General features: G+C 31.7%; 2 protein-coding genes across 2 annotated transcripts; both read right to left on the bottom strand.

The window, feature by feature from the left end:
• Window positions 1–1550: 1550 nt before the first annotated feature.
• On the bottom strand, window positions 1551–12888 carry LOC134682994 (uncharacterized). The gene is made up of 4 exons (XM_063541976.1): window positions 12731–12888; window positions 11091–11229; window positions 9770–9878; window positions 1551–5743 (listed from the first exon to the last, which is right to left on the bottom strand). Exons 1-4 carry the CDS (start codon window positions 12762–12764, stop codon window positions 5648–5650), a joined length of 378 nt encoding a protein of 125 aa, XP_063398046.1. The 5' UTR covers window positions 12765–12888; the 3' UTR covers window positions 1551–5647.
• Window positions 12889–14229: 1341 nt separating this feature from the next.
• On the bottom strand, window positions 14230–21884 carry LOC134682993 (uncharacterized). Its single transcript, XM_063541975.1, has 2 exons — window positions 21721–21884; window positions 14230–15251 (listed from the first exon to the last, which is right to left on the bottom strand). Exon 2 carries the CDS (start codon window positions 15243–15245, stop codon window positions 14508–14510), a length of 738 nt encoding a protein of 245 aa, XP_063398045.1. The 5' UTR covers window positions 15246–15251; window positions 21721–21884; the 3' UTR covers window positions 14230–14507.
• Between the last annotated feature and the right edge of the window lie 83 nt (window positions 21885–21967).

The following is a 21967-nucleotide window of genomic DNA, read 5'->3' as shown; positions in this document are numbered from 1 at the left end:
AACCTTAAACGGGACAGACTGACGGACAAACAGTGGCGGATCCAGAAATTTACATCAGTGAGGGCCCACTGACTGACCTAAGAGGGGGCCCGCTCCAGTCACGCTTCAATGATTCCCTATATAAGTAACCAAATTTTTTCCCAAAAAGGGCGGGGGGGGGGGGGGGGGGGGAACAAAACAGACGGACGGGCAGACCAGAAAACATAATGCCCTCTACTATCGTAGGTGGAGCATAAAAAGACCGGCATAACTGGAAAGAACACCTTAAATCACTATGAACATCACTATTGCCATCAAAAACTGGGGTTGATCTCATTTGCTCTGGAAGAGTATATAGATCTTGCTCTACTTGTGGCCGATCTGACGCATTGCTCTTGTAAGTGCAAACCCCTGTAATAAGTGTAACTTGGTAGGTCACATTCAAGGAAAACAGAACCGGATTGTGATTAGGACAACAAGAACATGTTCAGGGCCATTCGAACTCCCCTGTTTTACCTATCATTGAATTTATGTTGAAAGTCTGTAATAGGAAGGTTTTTATCACATAAACTTAACATTATCAACGTTCTATGAAAATGAAGTAACCAACAGATGAACCATGCCAGACAGACATGTGCACCTTCCAATTATTCTATAGCCATGGTCCTATGGCTAATTCAGTGTATCTGAGAAATAGATTAAAGCACAAAATCTTTACATTCATTGATCAATAAACCATAAAATTAGGTCAAGGTAATATGAAACTTTCCAGACAGACATGCAGACCTTACAATCTTTCCATACAGCACATATATTTGACCTAATGCTGAAAACATCTGAGAAATAGACCAAACCACAAAAACTTAACTTTGTTCTATGAACTATGAAAATGAGGTCAGGATGAGATGAAACATGCCAGACAGACCTGTACACTAAACAATCATTCCATACACCAAATACAGTGGGCCTATTTCTTAAAATATCTGTGAAACAGACCAAAACTCCCAAAAATCCACATCAAACCTGGTAATCATACATGAACATCTTACAATCATTCCATGCAACAAATTTAGTTGACCTAATGCTTATAGTTTATGAGATGTGGACTTAACAATGCAACTTTAGTCTTGATCATTGATCCATGAAATGAGGTAGAGGCCAGGTGAAACATACCTGAAGGACATGTAGACATTGTCAAGAACCCATATTCCAGATATCCTACTTAACATCATAAGGGAGTGTGTCACTTGACAAAATAAATGAAGAATGTGTCCATGGAACAAAGATGCCCTCGCTTATAAATATACGACAAATTCTGCAATTTTCCAATTTATAAAAGAACACAAGTAAAGAATGGCAAAAGAGACTCCATCCAAAATTGAAATTTGATTTGTGTTTGGTGGTAATAAGAATTGTGTATAAGCTTTATGAAATGAGGTAAAGGCAAACTTTAGTTGGCGTAAAATTTATATAAATCAAACTTGATGCTAATGCCCTATATATTTTCCTTCCTCTATAGTATTAATAGCAAAATTTACTATAAGAATTGAATACAAGAAAATAGGCACAAAATTTTTCAAAATATTTAATGAGTTGATTAAATGCTTCAAATGTATATAACTATAAAAAGAACACATCAGATCATTGCAGTAAACATATAAACAACCTATTAAATTATAAATACAAATTAACTTATGTTATTAAAAACATTGGCATATCTACTTTCAAAGAATATAAATAAAAAGTTAAAAAAAAACCTGAGTTTTTAAACCACAGATTCTACTTTTGATAAAATTTAGGGTTAATATTTTGACATAGGCAGCTTGCTGTAGAATTAAATCAAAAGCAGACAAAAGAAGGCTATGTGTGTTTGTGTGTTGCTGTTTAGGAGGTACCTTATAGACACTACATCGACTTGTATTCTTACTGTAACTTATGTTTTATATATTTCTAGTTTTCAAAGGAGCACCTTTATGTAACATTTAAAATATGAATACATTTTCAAATTCTTTTCAAATTTTGTTATAATAAAAGGTATGTATACTGTAATATTCACTCCAGTAAACAACCACTAGCTAGCAATAAGTTTTCATGGTTACTATGCACTTTTTTCAAGTAATTTATGGTTTAATTTTTTCTACTATTGAAGAATTCATAAAAAAAAACCTGGTATCTTAAAATAAAATTCATTAAAAAAGAATACAAAGTAATTGAAATGGTTAGGTTTTTTTATATAAATAGTTTGCAACCTAGTTATAACATAGTTCTAAATCAAATATCAATTTCAAATTAAGTTTTAGAAATAGTTCATTTCAGAAACTGCAAAAAAAAGAATTTTGAAAAGTTATCTATCACCAGGGGAGGTAACTTAAAAGTTATCAAGGGAGATAATTTACATTTGATATGGTGTTCGGTGTAAAATATCAATCTTTTGTTTACAGATGCAAATAGTTGTACAGACAAAATATTAAAAGTAACACTGCCATAGTTATACAAAAAAAAAATCTTAGTTGAGTATGAGGTAGATACAAAATCTAAAAAACTAAAACCAATCACCACATACATAAAATAAACTAAAGTATAAGGTTAAAATGTAAAAGAAAACCTAATCATACAAAAAATAAAAAGTTTACTTCAGGGCAAGCCTCACACTTTAAATATAAAGATTTAACTGTATGGAGTGGAGAAATATCGTAACACACTGATGTGTTGCAGTGATGGAATCTATATATCACATCTATAACACTGTTTTTAGAAATAATTGCATCACACCCAGAGCACAATATATCAGAAAATATTTTCAGATAGCATCACATCCTAGCAAAATAGCATCAAATTACCATGATGCTTAAAGGCCACGAGGAGAACACTGATTAATTAAACATATAGTTTTCTAGTTATTTCAAAATAAACAGATTAATACATAATTATTTGTGAATAGTATTCCTTAACAACATGTATTGCACTGGCAGGTTTGTACAATATAATACAAAGATATTCTACTTTTGAAAACATCCACCATCATTAGTACAATTAACCAATAATATAAAATATACAAAAAAATGCAATAATGCATTTCAATATAGTTGTTAAAATTGACTTCTACAAGCAATTAAAGTTCTAAGAAATTAGTTTTCTGATCTATTCAGATGCATACATGAATTTAATTTACAGAAGAAGAAAAAAAATGAGAAAAAAACACATTTCAACAGCAACAGATGTAACAAAAATCTTAAACCTTTTTATGAAAAAAAATTATGTTATGCATTGTAAACAATAAAAAACTAAATATAACAAAATCAAAATTAATGCTGATAAAACAACTTTACATTATAGTCCATTGTTTTACATAATGATACTTGTTACTTTTTTCTTCTAAACACAATTGATATTCAAATAGAAACATGTTTAAGTAAGAATTACAAGAGTGCACACACTGAAATGTCTCGCCTTCTTTACTTATCATTGATATTATGTTGATAGTCCTTAATATAAAGCTTTATTACAACTGTCACATAAACTTAACATTAACCAAGATAGCTAAACAAAGACCAATGAACCATGCAAATGAGGTCAAGGTCAGATGAACCATGCCAGGCAGACATGTACAGCTAACAATGCTTCCATACAACAAATATAGTTGACCTATACTTAAAGTTTAAGAAAAATAGACCAAAACACAAAAACTTAACACTGTGCAATGAACCGTGGAATTGAGGTCATGGTCAAACAAAACCTGCGGGATTGACATTAAGATCATAAGATATGTCAGTACACTAAATATAGTTGACCTTTGGCATATAATATTAGATAAAAAGACCAAAACTAAAAAAAATAATTTTTGACCACTGAACCATGAAAATGAGGTCAAGGTCAGATGACATCTACCCGCTAGATATGTACACCTTACAATCATTCCATACAACAAATATAGTAGACCTATTGCATGAAGTATGAGAAAAACAGACCAAAACACAAAAACTTAACAATAACCACTGAACCATGAAAATGAGGTCAAGGTCAGGTGACAACTGCCAGTTGGACATGTACACCATACAGTCCTTCCATACACCAAATATCCTAGCCCTATTGCTTATAGTATCTGAGATATGGACTTGACCACCAAAACTTAACCTTGTTCACTGATCCATGAAATGAGGTAGAGGTCAAATGAAAATTGTCTGACGGGCATGAGGACCTTGCAAGGTACGCACATACCAAATATAGTTATCCTATTACATTGTACTTATAATAAGAGAGAATTCAACATAACAAAAATTCTGAACTTTTTTTTCAAGTGGTCACTGAACCATGAAAATGAGGTCAAGGACATTGGACATGTGACAGACGGAAACTTCGTAACATGAGGCATCTATATACAAAGTATGAAGCATCCAGGTCTTTCACCTTCTAAAATATAAACCTTTTAAGAAGTGAGCTAACACCGCCGCCACCGCCGCCGGATCACTATCCCTATGTCGAGCTTTCTGCAACAAAAGTTGCAGGCTCGACAAAAACTGTTCGTGAAGTTAGTAAACCTATGTAAATACTCCAATACTCAAAAATTTATTATCTTCCCTTTTTACATGGTAATCAATAATTACATTCCTTTATTCATATCTTCCATAGGTGTTCTATAACTGTGCAAAGTTTTATCCAAACTTATCCAATCCTTAAAAAGGAGTTGTAAGATGAGAGACTATCATCACATTTTTGTATTATTGAATTTAATTGGCCGTTTCAAAATATAAAGCATCATGGGTAATTTCATTGTTGGCACCCTAAACTGAAAATAACGTCACATCATTGGTTAAATTTCCATTGTTTATGACATTTCAAACCAATCTGGACGTTTTGGTGTACACTTTTGAAAATATTACTCAGGATGCATTAGATTCTGAAATGGATAATAAGTTGGGTTGTCTCCCCTTTAACTTGCAGGAACTGGACTAATCAAATATGCCCACCCTTCAGTAGTGTCCTACAACTATGTTAAGTTTTGTTGATATTCATTTAGTAATTTAGGAGGCTTTCAAGGCACATGGACAGACAGGTAAACAGATGAACTAGATGATACCAATATAGCCCTCCCAAAACATTATTTGCACAGGGTATCAAAGAAAGATGTTCAAAGACAAAAGAGCAAAACTGAGTGTGAAGTGAAGAATCTAATCATATTCTGCTAAGTATTTGATATGCATGGATGATATTTAATTGTAAAGTGAATTAATTATCTATTATTAGTACCAGTTCTGAAATGGACCAAATCAGAAACATTTTTAAACAGTTTGTGCAAGCTGTATACACAACATTGCACAACACACAAGTAACTATAAATTAAAGGCATTTTTTCAACATAAATATCTTTTACAGATTAAGAAATACATTATGTATGTAAATTCAATATACAAAAAAGAAAATGACAATTGCACTGATTTGAAATATACATTGTATAATCTGACTTTAGGGGGTTATTTATGATTCACAGTCATATCTCCAGGAGCGTAAACAACAAAACAGATGCATAGCTTTTTGTTGTAAAAATCAGTATTTCTATAAGTTTATACACAATCTTAATAAATCATTTAAGCTTATTTGCAGGTTATACAGTAGTACACCATTGGAAAAAGACATGATGGCCGTTCAATACTTGAGTCAGGTATCCCTTTTAATCTTTAGCTTGTTCAAGTCCTCTCTTTAATTGTATCTCCCATGATGAAGTATCAGCTTTGTGTAGTAGTACAGTTATCAGATCATCTTTATACTGTAAAAACAATAATGTATAAATTACACTTCATGTTGGAAGATGAAAAAAGTAACATTATTAATCTAAACTGAAAACCCTTCACATTGCAATGACCTATAACAATTGTATCATAAGGCTTTATTAAAATCAAAAGAAAAACAAGAATGTGTCAAAAGTACACAGATGCCCCACTAGCACTATCATTTCTATGTTCAATGGACCGTGAAATTGGGTAAAAAATCTTATTTGGCATAAAAATTAAAAAGATCATAACATAGGGAACATGTGTACTAAGTTTCAAGTTGACTGGACTTGAACTTTATCAAAAACTACCTTGACCAAAAACTTTAACCTGAAACTCCCACTTTCATTTTCTATGTTCAGTGGACTGTGAATTTGGGTCAAAAGTCTGATTTGGCTTTAAAATTAGAAAGATCATATCATAAGCAACAAGTGTATTAAGTTTCAAGTTGATTGGACTTCAGCTTCATAAACTAGAGGCTCTAAAGAGCCTGTGTCGCTCACCTTGGTCTATGTCATGTATGTGAATATGAACAAAGGAAGCAGATGGATTCATGACAAAATTGTGTTTTGGTGATAGTGATGTCTTTTTACATTTCACTTAACTAAACATTCTTGCTGCTTACAATTATCTCTATCTTTAATAAACTTGGCCCAGTAGTTTCAGTGGAAAATGTTAGTAAAAATTTACAAATTTAAGGAAAATTGTTAAAAATTGACTATAAAGGGTAATACAAATGTAACTCCTAAACACAGGCACTTGTCTCAGAAAAAAATATTCCTATATACCTTATTATAACACAAGGTACTTAACTTGCATTTTAGAAAAATGTTAGGTTGTGACGAAGATCTGTTATATGCCGCTTTATAGGCTTTCAACCCCACTAAAGCTTGTTATATCATAAATCTAAATTGATTTATCTATACAATGGTGTATAACATGCCTACATTTGTTGTCCGAATCATCCGTAGCAATCCTACCAAAGTATGTCAATCGTAATAATTTTGCAAACCGCTGAAGAATTGGCAATAAACGGCCGCAGTAAATGATTTATTATAAAAATCGTTTTAAAAAAACTGTTAGTTTTCGTATGAATAGAACTTATCATACAGTTAGTAAAATTGTATGATATACCGTGAAAAAAATCTAACAAGTGTTGTTTGTGGTATGTCTAATAAGTTACAAATTTTCCCATGACGTCAATGTCTTTCAGACTCTCTCTTGACTTTACGTATGAAATGAAACAAGATCAGATAACTCCGAGAATCATTTAGACTTTCCCATAGAATTGACCAATCGGAAACCGAGATATACAAGGAGCATGACGCGTTTATTGCCAATTCTTCAGCGGTTTGCAAAATTATAACGATTGACATACTTTGGTAGGATTGCTACGGATGATTCCGACAATAAATGTAGGCATGTTATACACCATTGTAAAGATAAATCAGTTTAGATTTACGATAAAACAAGCTTTAGTGGGATTAACAGCCTATAAAGCTGCATATAAGGGAACTTCGTCACCACCCTACATTTTTCTAAAATACAAGTTAAGTACCTTGTGTTATAATAAGGTATATAGGAATTTTTTTTTCTGAGACAAGTGCCTGTGCTCCTAAAGGGGTCAATTGACCATTTAGGTCCTGTTGACTTATTTGTAAATCTTACTTTGCTGAACATTATTGCTCTTTACAGTTTATCTCTATCTATAATAACATCAAGACAATAACCAAAAACAGCAAAATTTCATTAAAATTACCAATTCAGGGGCAGCAACCCAACAACGGGTTGTCTAATTCATCTGAAAATTTCAGGGCAGAAAGATCTTGACCTGATAAACAATTTTTCTCAGTCAGATTTGCTCTAAATGCTGTGGTTTTTGAGTTAATAGCCAAAAACTGCATTTTACCTCTATGTTCTATTTTTAGCCGTAGCGGCCATCTTGGTTGGTTTGCCCAGTCACAAAACACAATTTTTTTAAACTAGATAGCCTAATGATGATTCTGGCTATGTTTGGTAAAATTTGGCCCAGTAGTTTCAGAGGAGAAGATTTTTGTAAAAGTTGACTAAGATTTACGAAAAATGGCTAAAAATTGACTATAAAGGGCAATAACTCCTAAAGGGGTCAACTGACCATTTTGGTCCTGTTGACTGATTTATAAATCTTACTTTGCTGAACATTTTTGCTGTTTACAGTTTATCTCTATCCATAATAATATTCAAGATAATATCCAAAAACAGCAAAATTTCATTAAAATTACCAATTTAGGGGCAGCAACCCAACAACGGGTTGTCCCATTCATCTTAAAATTTCAGGGCAGATAGATCTTGACCAGATAAACAATTTTACCCCATTTCAGATTTGCTCTAAATGCTTTGGTTTTTGAGTAATAACCAAAAACTGCATTTAACCTCCATGTTCTATTTTTAGCCGTGGTGGCCATCTTGGTTGGTTGATTGGGTCAAAAAACACAATTATCAAACTAGATACATCAATGATGATTGTGGCCAAGTTTGGATTAATTTGGCTCGGTAGTTTCAGAGGAGAAGATTTTTGTAAAAGATGGAGAATTACGAAAAATGGTTAAAAATTGACTATAAAGGGCAATAACTCCTAAAGGGGTCAAATCGACCATTTTGGTCATGTTGACTTATTTGTAGATCTTACTTTGCTGAACATTATTGCTGTTTAAAGTTTATCTCCATCTATAACAATATTCAAGATAATAACCAAAAACAGTAAAATTTCCTTAAAATTACCAATTTAGGGGCAGCAACCCAACAATGGGTTGTCTGATTCATCTAAAATTTTCAGGGCATATAGGTCTTGAATGGATAAACAAATTTACTCCATTTCAGATTTGCTCTAAATGCTTTGGTTTTTGAGTTATAAGCCAAAAACTGCATTTTCCCCCTATGTTCTATTTTTAGCCATGGCGGCCATGATTTTTGATGAAATGGGAATTAAAACACAAACTTTATTCTAGATACCCTAGGAATCAATCAGATGAAGTTTGGTTTGAATTGGTTCAGTATTTTCAGAGGAGAAGATTTTTATAAAAGTTAACGACGACGGACGCAAAGTGATGGGAAAAGCTCACTTGGCCCTTCGGGCCCGGTGCGCTAAAAACTACCTTGATCAAAAACTGTAACCTGAAATTTGAACTTTCATTTTCTATGTTCAGTGGACCGTGAAATTGGGGTCAAAAGTCTAATTTGGTTTTAAATTAGAAAGATCATATCATAAGCAACAAGTGTACTAAGTTTCAAGTTGATTGGACTTCAGCTTCATCAAAAACTACTTTGACCAAAAACTTTAACCTGAAGCAGAACAGACGGAGGAACGAACGAACTTACAGATGGACAAACAGACGCACAGACCAGAAAACATAATGCCCCTCTACTATTGTAGGTGGGGCATAACAAATATTTACGCTATTCCATTTAAAGATTTGACCATTACAACATTTAACTAAACACCTACTATTACAAGTGTGATACATGTATATATATGTAACGATACATACTATAGCCATTGGCTACTTGTATATATCATTTAAGTTCTTATACCTGGTCATCTAACTGTGAATTAAATCTAAATAAGAGATAGATGACTTCAATGTACATTATACAGGTCTTCACCTTTTGCTGTTCATTTAAAATTATGACCTTATATTACAATTGTTTTATCAAATCAAACTGTTAAACTGGTCAGAAATTTTAACAAACTGCAACTGCAAAAGTTATGTATCTGACTTTTTTCTGTGTATTATATTACAGGGGGAAAAATTCAAGCATGACAAGTTTTCTTATTTTTTATTGATTCTTTCTTTATTGTTTTTTTGGCATGTTTTCATTATTTTCCTTTAAATAAACTTTTTCTGGTTTAAATTGTCATTTCAATAGCTGATTTTAAGGTACCTCAAGTGTTTATGTCAGTGTTATTTGGTCTCTCGTGAAAAGTTGTTTAATTGGCAATCATACAACATCTTCTTATCTTTATGTTTAAACAATCTACTAACCTTTGTGGTGCATTTCTCAGGAATTATCTCCCCTGGTAACTTTTTTATATCATATCTAAACTTGTTTTCAATATCATTCTTCTTGATAATGGCAGTTATTTGAAGGGAACTAAATAAAGAAATAAAAAAACATACAATTAAATATTTAATTTCATTTTCCTAGTTAGATTAAGTTTTTAAGGTTCTTAAAATGGCCTTAAAAACAACTTTTGTTTGCTTTAGTACTGAAAAACTGATAAAGTCCTTTAAAGAGGCATAAGCTCCTTGTTTTTAAAATTCCAATAGGGAACATACTTTGTATAATTGTATAAATAAACCAATTTTTCAAGACGTTTTGGCCATTGGCCTTCTTCAGCTCTTTTATTTTTCCTCTGAACTACATGGCTGACATTACATTTGTATTTCCTTTTCAATCATAAGCTGTCAAATTTATATTCACTGATTTGACTTAAATTCTCATATAAGATTTATAACATACTTAAATGTATATTTATTTTTCAACAACTCCTAAATAAACAATTACATGTACCAGTAACAATGCATAATGATTATTTTGAGGATCACTTCAGCTAACAAAATGGTTCGATCACCATTGTTTTACTCTCAATATTCAACTGCTTTAAATAATGAAGTGTATTTTAAATTTCCGATCAATTATTAAATACTTGAAACAAAAAGATTTGCATTTAACTTTTTTTCTAAATAGTATCTTATGCCATTATGCACTGCACCTTCAAGTTCCACAATAACGCAGTAAGCAGTAAACCCACATTTTTTGGTAAAAAAATATGACCACAAAGGGCATAATATGGCCTGAAAAATTGACCTTGGCAATATCATATGCAAAAAGTTATATTCACAACTTATTAACTTCTTTTTTCTTTCTGGTGTTTGTTTTAAGCCTGTTAACATCCTTGAAGGAATGATATTCTACTGGATTTCAGCCAGATTGCTTGTTTATATTATACATTTTTAAGGTCTACTACTTTCTGTAATTCATTAGCCACATCCTTTGACCAACATAAATGTGTTTCACAAAGATGTATGGGTGTCAAATACACATTCTTAACAAAAATGTGTATTCATGCATGTTGCCAAGGACACTTTTAATATTGAGAACCTATTCCTCTGCGAAATTATGTTATTTAGATTCAGCACAACAAACATGACAGAAGGGCAACCCAGCCATATTTAGAAATAAGTTGTTACTTATTATCTACCATACATGAATGTTTTAAAGTACATGTATCATATATTTTATGTTCCTCAAGACATTACAAGTTTATTTCTTTATAATTATAATAATGCAAGTCTTGCTTACTTTGCCTTAAAACTGGGTGTTACTGTACAGTTATCCTTTAGTTTAGCAGTTCCTATCCCTGGAATCTTGGCTTTCACTTCCAAATTAGGTATTCTTATACTAACTTCTACTGTCTTCTTGTCAATTTCTTGAACAGTCGCTGAACAAATAACAAGCATGTTACATGAAGCATGATAAACCTAATTTACTGTAAAAGTGTACAGTTCACAAATGTGCTGGTCTTATCTTGTGAAGATTTATACCATATTAATTTAATGTAGAGTTGTTCAACTAGTTATTTAAGATCTCATCCCTCACTTGTTTTTATTTTTTTGTGTGTGGCTCTTTTCTTTTTTTAAGAAATAAAACATATATATGTACTCACCGTCACTACTACATGAATGTATGTGATATACAAAAGTTTCTCTGCTCAGGTCACATGTATTACATGTACTTGCAAGTCTTATTATAAAATGAACTCATGTGTCTATAATTTCATTGACTAGACAAAGTCAGCAAGATATGAGGTTTATATCAACTCCCAAAGAGGATGGATGGAAAAATGAAAACCCATCTAAGTACTAGGGAATTCATTCTTTTATAAATGCCTTCTACTTTGAATATACTTGTGATGTTTTAAAGTTTTACTCAATGTGGGTTACTGTTCTTGTTGTAAGGAAATTTTCCACTATGAAACACTCACATCAAATGTTTTCTTGTTTATCAATGTTTTTACATTTTTGTATAGTTATGTTCTACATGTTCTGTGTCATGTGATATCTGAGGTGTGTACAGTGTTATTTGATATTAGAGGTCCTGTATATCATGTATATATATAGAAATGAGCTAACATACTTCATGCTTTGGTTTAAAATTAAGTAGATTGGAGGTACATGTACATGACTAAGACAAACAAATGTAAGACAGTGATGTAAGAGACAAACTAATTTTCTGTGTTTAATACAAAATGTACCATTGAATTTGCATATTGATTGATCATGTTGATCTTTTTCAAAAGCTTGGATGTTATTTAGACCAAATAATTATGGAGTCTTAAAAAACTAAGTTGTCCCAGCAAAAAAAAAGCCTTTAACTGTTCAACAATGTTCAAGAAGTTAGAATTACACTTGTATTTTTCCTGGGATAATTTTCCAAAATACACATGTATGGACATGGACATGATGGATTTTTTTTTTTTTTTTGTCTATTCGTCACTTTTTATGCCAATGATTTTTATTCTATAAATCCCATGTTGACCCTCATAACTTGATGTAAAATAAAATGCTGCCTGGGGCAAGAGTGAGCAACAATGTATATCATTATTATTATTATTGAATTAATTTTATAAATTGTAGTCATTGCCAAGCATTAAACCAGATTTCTTTCAAATAATTCAATAAAAGAAAATAATTGAAAGGCAAATAAATGATTTAATATTCTAAGAAGGTAAACTGAAAGTAAAATATGACAGTATGACAGTACTCATGAAGATTATGGGGCATGTCATAATTTGTCAGACCTTATGTTTTTTTAAAATCAAACTGCAAAATAGTCAGCACTAGCTTTATATCTTCGATTGCTGCTAAAACCTTAATGTAGAAAAGGCTAAGTTTGACAAATATTGGTTTGTCTAATAATCTAAATACACCTGAATTTTATACCTTTGGGAATGCGATATTCAGATTCCTCTGCCATTGCACGCAAGTTCGTTTTGTTTGACAATTCGATCCGAGAAAAAAGGCTAAAAACTAGTAAGTTATTCCGTAATCGATCCCATAGAGTTTCATACCCACAATGTTTTATTCAATTCGCATATTTCAATTTTATTTAAAAATGTAGTTTTCTTTCTTAAACTTTGGTCTCGAGCGTAATTCCCTAATGGTGCTGGTTTTTCAAAAAGAAAAATGTATATACCCGGTGTCGTGAGCTCTAATCAGCTAATAGGTTGGTAGCCCTACTTTGAAGACTAAAATACCTAAAGCTACAATCGAACCATTAATTCACAACAATGTAAATAAAATATATGACACATAGGGAGCAATCTGAAATCAGTTATAACTCCAATTAAAATGTCCGACAATACCATGACCAAAAATAAAAGCGGAGAAAAGACAAACAGAAAAGGCAAAACAATAGCGTAAAGCCGGACAGAAAACTAATGATTGAGCAGACGGGAATGAGGTTACGACAAACATATATGTCATGTGGTCAAGTGCAGCACAGACATGCCAACAACAACAACAGAAAAACCCTTACCAACCAAACCATGGTGGTAACTCAGTTACTTACTTTGTAACTCTCGAGTCAGTTACATATCGAAGGCAACTTGAGTTCTGAATTTTACCTCAATCATAAACTGAATCTGAATAAGTATACGTTGCATGAAATAACAGGATTGGAATATTTGTCAATATGTCGAATCTTAACACAGTTTTAACTTACTATAGCCTAATAAGAGACGAGGGATAATAGTAAGAGACAAATAAAAACTCGTAAGACGAAGAACAAATGACAACGCAATGACAAAATAGGAAGATGGTCTATGCCAGCAGCTCAACCGCTTCATCTCACCTGAGACTACTATAACTGTTATAGTAGTCTCAGATCTCACCTACCACAAAAATAAAGTATGAAAAAAAGATATATATAACCGCAACAGTTGCCCTAATTTTTTTTAGACAAGGACCTTACATTCCCAAAAATTCTGATTCTCATGTTCTTTAAAGCAGTAGCTGCAAGCTCCATTCATATCTAGTTGTCAAATTATCAAATGCACAACCACTCATTCGATTATTCTAGGCGTTTGATCAGAATGAAAACAAAATAAAGTGGATTCGTGACTACTATTTTGTCTAAGAATACGTGATAAGAACCGAATGACTGAAATGCGTTACAGAGTGTATATATATAGTTCAAAGTATGTAAGAATAAGCTTCATGTGTTTCTATTAAATTCATATTTGCATTTTTTTACGTTACGGTTGGATCTTATAATTGTGGAAATAAAACAAGTAAAATGAAGGGATTTTTGTTTCCATGAGAGCAGGGTAAGCCTCAGTGAGGTGATAAGTTCTTTTTATTTCCCAGAGGTAAAACACCTTTCAAGTTCTGCAATATAATTGAGTAATTCAACAACAACAATTGACTAACATCTTTGAAAATGATTTTTTATATATAGAAAACGGTACTATGGGTAGACTGAGTAATATAAGCCTAATAATAATATATATGTAAAACTTATTTGTAAAAAAAATGTCTGCATGACGATCACTAAAGTCATTAGAAAATCACAGCCCGGTTACAACAGTAAATGCATGTCGGCTCCGAATTAGTATAAGAGCTCTGGTTCATAATCAAGTCAAATTTTTCCTGAACACTTCGATACACAACGATGGCAATTATAAATGCATATAAAAAGATATGAATCTACGATATGAATCTACGATATAACAATCTGTTGTTCAATCCCAAACTTAAAATCACAGCTTCCCTCTATATCAATAAACACTGTCCGTCCCTCGGTCTTTAAGTCCGGTATAGTTTTATCATCTAAAAGAACGTCTTTCATATCTCCTGTGAATACCATTAGATATTTGTTATTGTCCCTCCTACTGTAAAAATTCACTACAACTGTTCCACGTATGGCGGTACGAGATTTAAATGTGTATCCACACTGCTTTTCCTTGATATGAATTTCAGCTGTCAGATTTGAATGTTCTGGGACAGTAAGTGTTCCCTCACTTGACCATGTCAATGTTTTCTGGTTAGTGGTCTCTCTACCGTTAACCACCTCATATCCTCTAGAATATCCTATTGAAGCCTTTGCTATTTCCTCTGGTGCCCCTATTTCTAGACCCATATTTAAACTTGTCGTGTAGCCCTTTGACAGTGTACTTTTACATTCCGCAACTGTCTGGCGCTCTGCTTTAAGAGAATGTTCCTGCTTATTAGCACTTTGATTTTCGAAGACCGACCTAAATATAACGTTCGATTCAAAATGTGCGTTTCCTGTCTGTGAATAAGTTGGCTGTTCTGTTACAAAAGACACTCCAGACCAGTCAAAAACTAAATTCAATTCTTTTCGTTTCTTTGGAAATCCTTTCTTCCTACTGCTCATATATAAATCCCATGCTTGTTTTTCAACGATTTCTTCTAAATCTATTATTTGGTCATCCATAGCCACCTAAAACACATTATAATAAAATTAGGAATTAAAAATAGTTTCTAAAATTATTAGAACTTAAAGTGATCTTAAACATCACAGTGACTATAAATATAATAATATAACGTCAATCGAACTTTCATCTTTGACTCCAAAGAACACAAATCTGACATCTTCGCCAATTATGCTTGCATATGTATGACCCTCATGTATTACTGAAATATGGTTAAATACGTAAAGGTATTTCCATTTTTGTCAAATATTCGATTTCTCAAACAATGTCATGGATGTCTGGATGTCATTTGAAGAATTTGGTGGTGTAGCATGGATAGTTTCTGTTCATTGACCATTATCTTTACTCTAACAATTTTATAAACTGTATTGTATGCTGATTTGTCACTATCTTTTTTTTTATTTGTTTGTGTCAATTGGTTGCTGTCCTGTCTACATTCGTCCCCTTATTAAACGTATACGCATTTTGTTTTATTACTGAAAGCAAAGAGGTTAGACAAATTCATTGACCCAATTGAAGTGATTGAAATATGGTTTACACATATTATAGATATTTCTTTTCAGCGTGATGTATCAAATGAATAAAACTAGCAAATAGGCGTACCTCAAAAGTTTCGTCACCGTACACGAAGAAATAAAACCCCTAATCGCTTACAGAGATATGCTAAAAGTTTTGCCTCTTCGCTGTCCTTTAGCTATTTGTTTCATTTTGTTACAATTTTACACATTATACTCCATATATTTTTTTCATTCATGTCTATTGTCATATATAAATGGATAAAAAATAAATAATAAATTTAAACGCCAAGCCTGTCCTCTTTCTGGGATATTGATGAGTGGGGTTTGCGTTTTTTATGGGACGTTTGCGCTTTTTGAACTGGATATTTGCATTTAAGGGCTCAATTTTTAAGACATTTACATTTTTTAAATGAAAAGGGCATTACCGCTTTATCTACATAGGAATAATGATACTATATTTCCCCTAAGAGGTTGAAGTGACACTGTAGAAAAAGGGGACGTACCGTATACTGACTTAAGGGAAATGTAAAACTCGTGAGCCGAAGACAAACTGTCAACGCCCCTGTATAATGAATAAACTTAACTTTGAACGTATAAATTCACGGTCCCCGTTTTTTATCATTTTATTTTGATTTTTTTTTAAAGATCAGATGTCAATCATTAGTGCCACAAAGATTGATGTAATCGATCAACTTAATGGATTATCGTGATTTCATATTGACAGAAATGAAATAAATATGTCAATATCTGATCGTATAGTGTCCAATACACAGAAAATATAAATTAAATTGTTTTTAAATGATATCAGGTAATAATAACAACTAGTATATGCAATTATTACTTTTTGTCCTTTGTGATTCATATTATTCATATTTATTGAAATGTCTAATATGGGCCATGTAATCTGAGATTTTTTAATACAACCATGGAAGTAATATTGAATATTACTTCCATGATACAACCTACAAAGTCGTTGTTAACTAAAACAAAAAAAAAGTTTTCGGAACCAAGTTTTTCTAAAGAAGCTCAGTGTCAAGGACTTTCATTCACTTTTACTGCATGCATGCATAACTGCCTGAACTATATTTTCATTTTTAATAAAGAATTTTCTATATAAATTAATATCAAATTTAATTTACAAAACATGAAGAAAAAAATGAAAGAAATGTGTAAAAGTCTTTTATTTGGCGGTCAGCTGTGCTTTACAACCAAGATCAAAGTTAACGTTACAATAAACATTTGAGGAATTTCGTTTTGACAATAGTTTTCTTTTTGAAAGGTCACGTTCGCTATTTTGAACAATAGGAATGAAAATAAATTTCGTTCATAATAACACGAATTAAAACCAAACCATATAATCAACTCATTCATCGATGAAGTAGGTAAATTTTGGAATGTGTAGCTATATATATTACAAAGAAAACTATTGACAACATAAACTTGTCCCTATTTATATATATTTAAACGACAAAAGGCACAATTTAACAAGTATTTATTTTAAATCCAAACTGATTTTGAACATATTTATGAAGAAATATTCGAACAATGAAATAAATGTCTTTAAAGTTAACAAAATGAATAGTTGTCGTTAACATGGTTAAGGCCTTAATATAAGTCCTTTTAGCGTTAAGACTATGGTGTGCCTGCTGCCAAATTCAATCCGAAGGCACCATGCAGGATCATGCAAAGCGAGCATCATCAAATTGTTATGCCCCTTTTGGAAGTGTTTTTAGCATCCCTATTTGTCTATATATATACACCAACTTGCTTGGTCAAAAACTATAACATATTTTGATTTCTATTCTCTTTTACGTCAACTCTTATGCATGGCATCAGTTAGGTCATCCTAGCTAAGTTGAGCCACCTTGTGTGTTTTTTTTTAATTACGTAATAAATTGGCCGTATTTCTTCTTTCCTCTCCTGATGTTTTGGAAGAATCATAATGATGCGAAATGTTTTTTCATCTTCATTTTCTCTTCGATCGAATAGATTTACATGCAACGGAAAACAACCAAGGTTGGACGACTGTTATTATAGCTTTGTCAAGCGACATATGCAATTAACATCAATTTTCTAAATGTCAGAATGGTATTTCACTGTTTGTACAGTATCCGTTTATTATGATGTCCATTTACCACATTATAAATGATTAAAACGACGAAATTATTTGCAGAAAATAAATAATTTATTGTTCTGCACACGGAAGTTCGTGAGGTTACGACAGGGAAAAGGATTACTAATAGCGAAGATCTAAGAAAAAATAGTAAACAGCAACGATTTTTGCAGAATATATAGGATCACTATCATTTGAATTGATTCGTTTATTTTGTGCATAATTTTGTATGAAAAGAAGCCTTGTATTTACACTACGGACACACAAATGCATGGTCAAAGGTTCATGATGACTGTGTTTGTTCGTCTAAAATGCCTGAAATTTTCAGCTTCGAAACTTTATGTATTACTCTTCTTTACTTTTTATATATTTATGTGTTTTTTTTTATAAATAAGATGAATCTATCATTATATTCTTACTTTCTATTCGTTGGACAATGAGCAGATGCAGTTCCAGACTTTTAAAACAAGGGAAATTAAAGGGTTCCAACTGGAAAGAGGGGATAGATAATCTGCATCATTTATGTCGATTTTGACGTTATAAAATAAACCCGCAGAAACAAAGGATCTTCTTTACTTTAGGCACCTCCTTTCGGGATGCGTCAATTTAAAAAAAAAATTCAATGAGCCCATCCAGATTCTGAAATGGTGAAACCTGGTACTTACTAATAGATATCTTATTAGTCCCATGCATGGTGACTATAAATGGAAGTCCCAGGTAAAAGATTATAAGCAAGAAGTGAAAAGATTTTGCTATTCTATTTATTGCAAAAATAAGTAAATTTCAACAAACTTCAATAGAAATTATTTTCTATGTCAACTCGGTTTAGGTACTTAAATCAATAAAAATATATAATGTTTTGTTGCAGTGACGGAAATAACGAGTGATTTTCGTTTCAGGGTAATAATTATATAGTATAATTCATGTAAATTGCACCGCGTGTTTTATATGCTACAAATTCTGTTTGTTGATTCATATAAATTATCATTTGTTAAGATAAAGAAATTGTTTTTAGATGTCAGATCCCTGGCGGGAAGCTAGATCAATAATTCAAATTTGCCATTCCAGTAAGCTCTGGGATTTCTTTTGCATTACACTCCAATACTTTTATGCATATTTCATGTATTTATCAGAAATGAGCGACTGGAAACCGATTCATTTATAAACAATCATACTTCCTTGTATTTGTAATAATAACACGAAATGAATATTTTTGAAAACATGTTGAGTCAAACACGATAAAGCAAACATTCTTCAAGTGCATTTCATATAAGTTAAAATTGAAAGCAATATATTTAGTGCAAAATTTCTCATTTACTTAAATAGTCACATTTAAGATTTATTTAAGGCGTTCCATTGACAAAGCAGATTAGTGATTTCTTAAAGATTGAATGCATCAATGTGCATGTATAAGGAAATGTCTTTACATATTTTAAATGGTTGCAGTATAAAAACTTCATTGTAGATAGACATATATACAGAGCATGTGACAAGTCTAGGCATAAAACAGTTGTAAATATCAAATATGTACATTAAGGTGTCAATAACAACATGAAAACACCCTCGATCTACCATCCTTATTCAACTGACAGATAAATTCAACCATCAACGTCTTCTGTTTTAACCATAAAAAAATATGTCAGGGTATTATTACAAGTAAAGGATTAGAGATGTCAACTGATTTTTGCATATTGCATCTCCTTTGAGGCCAACCGAATTTAATGGAAACATAGTATATAAAAATTCGGCCATACTTTACGATGAACTTTCTTCACAGTGGAACTGTTTAGAGAGCATTTGTCATACAGGTTTAGATTGTTCAATAAACGAAACTTTGTAAATATAGCCAAACGATATGTACATAAATGGATGCTTTTTTATTTGGCAGAAAAAAAGGGGGGGGGGGGGTAATATCATTTTTGCAATGTACTGTACTTTATATATAAGTCGAGTATTTAATCATTTACACTTTGTATGTCCTATTACACAAGACATGTTAAAGAAAGCGAGTTTGCTGCTGAAACATTATAATTTCAAAATGGAATAATAGACGTAAAAGCACATTTTTTTTATGTTGAAAATCTTGAGCTAAAGATTTAGCATGACTTTTTGTGTCTTTTGTATATATGCATAATGATGCATTTCTGCCGATAAAAGCCAAACCACCACAATGGAACAGTAAAATGGTAGATGTAAAAAGCATGTCTTGGCAGTTTTTTATGTTAAGAAACTTGAGTTAGATACTTAGCATGTGCCTTTTGAATACATGCATTATGTTGCAGTTCTGATACAAGCCAAACCACCACATTCGAAACAGTAAAATGGTAGATGCACAAAATGTAAAAAGCATGTCTTCACGGTTTTTAAAGTTGAGAATCATGCTTGACCTAGAAACGAAGCATTTGTCTTTTGAATACATGCATCATGATGCAGTTCTGAAAAAAAACACACCACCACACATGAAACCGTTAAATGGTAAATGATATCTAGAAACTGTTTGATATGTAATGATTTATCTCAAATGAAAACAACGTGCAGCTCCCTGGTATGTTATTTGCACCTGACAGTATTTACTCTGAAAACTTACAGAATCTTAAGGTGGATTTGCCATTAATCTTTTTCTGAATCAATTAATTTTCTTTTTGTAGCAATAAATCTGTTTTGAATGAGATATTTAACACACTGTATGTTTATTTTAGAAATAATGATGAGTTGTGTATTCTTTTTAATGATTGTGGAAGTATACACTTCAAAGTATTTCCTGTACATTTGTAGCCATCTGTTCTGTAACAGTTAAATGTACATGTATAGTGAGTTAAAATCGTGTTGTCTAAAATGTGTGTAGACCTTTTCTTTCGTTTATTCAACAAATACAATGAACAATGATCTAGCGAAATTTTTAATTTAAAAGAGAAAAAAACCCCACCAAGATTGAAAAATGGGAATAGGCGCGACTACTACATAAAAGTTACGGTGCATTATCGGTGCATTTATCCATTCCCCTTTGTAACAGTACAATTGGTATTTTTTTATTTGGAATAAATTTTAGCTAACTTAAGCATATTTGTTTTTGAATAGAGGTAAATTAATGATATGAAAAAAGTATCCACTAATGCAGTGTATCCATGGTATCATGGTAAATTCTTCATACCAATTTTATGACTTCATTCTGATTTATATTGAAATTGCTGCCAAAATGTTATTTTCTTTATTTACTCCAATTTCAATGAAAAAAGTTAGAAGGCCCATTAATAAAAACCAAATTCATGTTCATCCGGAGATAAACAATTCTTAGATTATACACTTTTCAATCAAACACATTTATAGACTACTTCGTTTTCCGTTTTACATACGTTATTGGAGGAGTATATGTATAAAATGTTTGTTCTACAGGATGTTTCAAAAATTGATAAAGTTTTACATAATTAATAGCTTTGAAAAAGTTTTACATAATTAATAGCTTTGAAAAATTAATAGCCGACTTTGCTTTTACAAATGTATTAGTTGAATACAATTATGAATCATTTTGAAATTTTTCGTTTCAAAATGGAAGTTTCTCCGCCATCATGAATAAATTTCATCCCGACTAGACTTTAAAAATTAGATATGATTTTTTCTTCGAATAAAGCTTAACATATAACTAGGTTTTCTTATGTGGGAGAAATACATTGTACAACAAACTTGATTAAAAAATATATTTGAAAATTTAACAAAAAAACAATTGAAAAGAAACAACAAAGTCAAACTATTCCAATATTATTTAACTATAAAATAGAGCAACAGTTTGTTACAAATCCGAAATAAAAGGACAATTTATATTAATATCAGAAAAAACAGAACTCTTACCGTTGACAAATGTCCTTGTCTTTATCCTGAAAATATCAATACAGATTTTCCGGAGTACACAAATTACATGAATTATGAATAAATGATACCTGACGAAAAGGAGCCATATGATTGGATGTTACAGGGCACATGACCGAAACGAAATATCATTTCCTACAGCTGATTGAATTTACTAATAAGGCTTATTTATTACTTATACATAATTGATAGTTTTTGTATAAACTGTGACAAAGGCAGCTGTTGTAAT

Source organism: Mytilus trossulus, chromosome 9 (genome assembly GCF_036588685.1).
Source record: "Mytilus trossulus isolate FHL-02 chromosome 9, PNRI_Mtr1.1.1.hap1, whole genome shotgun sequence".
NCBI classification, from domain to species: domain Eukaryota; kingdom Metazoa; phylum Mollusca; class Bivalvia; order Mytilida; family Mytilidae; genus Mytilus; species Mytilus trossulus.
The sequence above is the reverse complement of the archived record's forward strand: the minus strand, read 5'-3'. Positions and strand labels throughout refer to the sequence as shown.

What these genes read in the sequence shown, in the direction of transcription:
- LOC134682993 (XM_063541975.1), bottom strand. Translation starts at nt 15,245, where the DNA reads ATGGATGACCAAATAATAGATTTAGAAGAAATCGTTGAAAAACAAGCA.
- LOC134682994 (XM_063541976.1), bottom strand. Translation starts at nt 12,764, where the DNA reads ATGGCAGAGGAATCTGAATATCGCATTCCCAAAG. An exon ending in TGAATATCGCATTCCCAAAG is followed by an intron (nt 11,230 to 12,730) that starts GTATAAAATTCA and finishes TTATTTGTTCAG; the next exon opens with CGACTGTTCAAGAAATTGAC. An exon ending in ACACCCAGTTTTAAGGCAAA is followed by an intron (nt 9,879 to 11,090) that starts GTAAGCAAGACT and finishes TTCTTTATTTAG; the next exon opens with TTCCCTTCAAATAACTGCCA.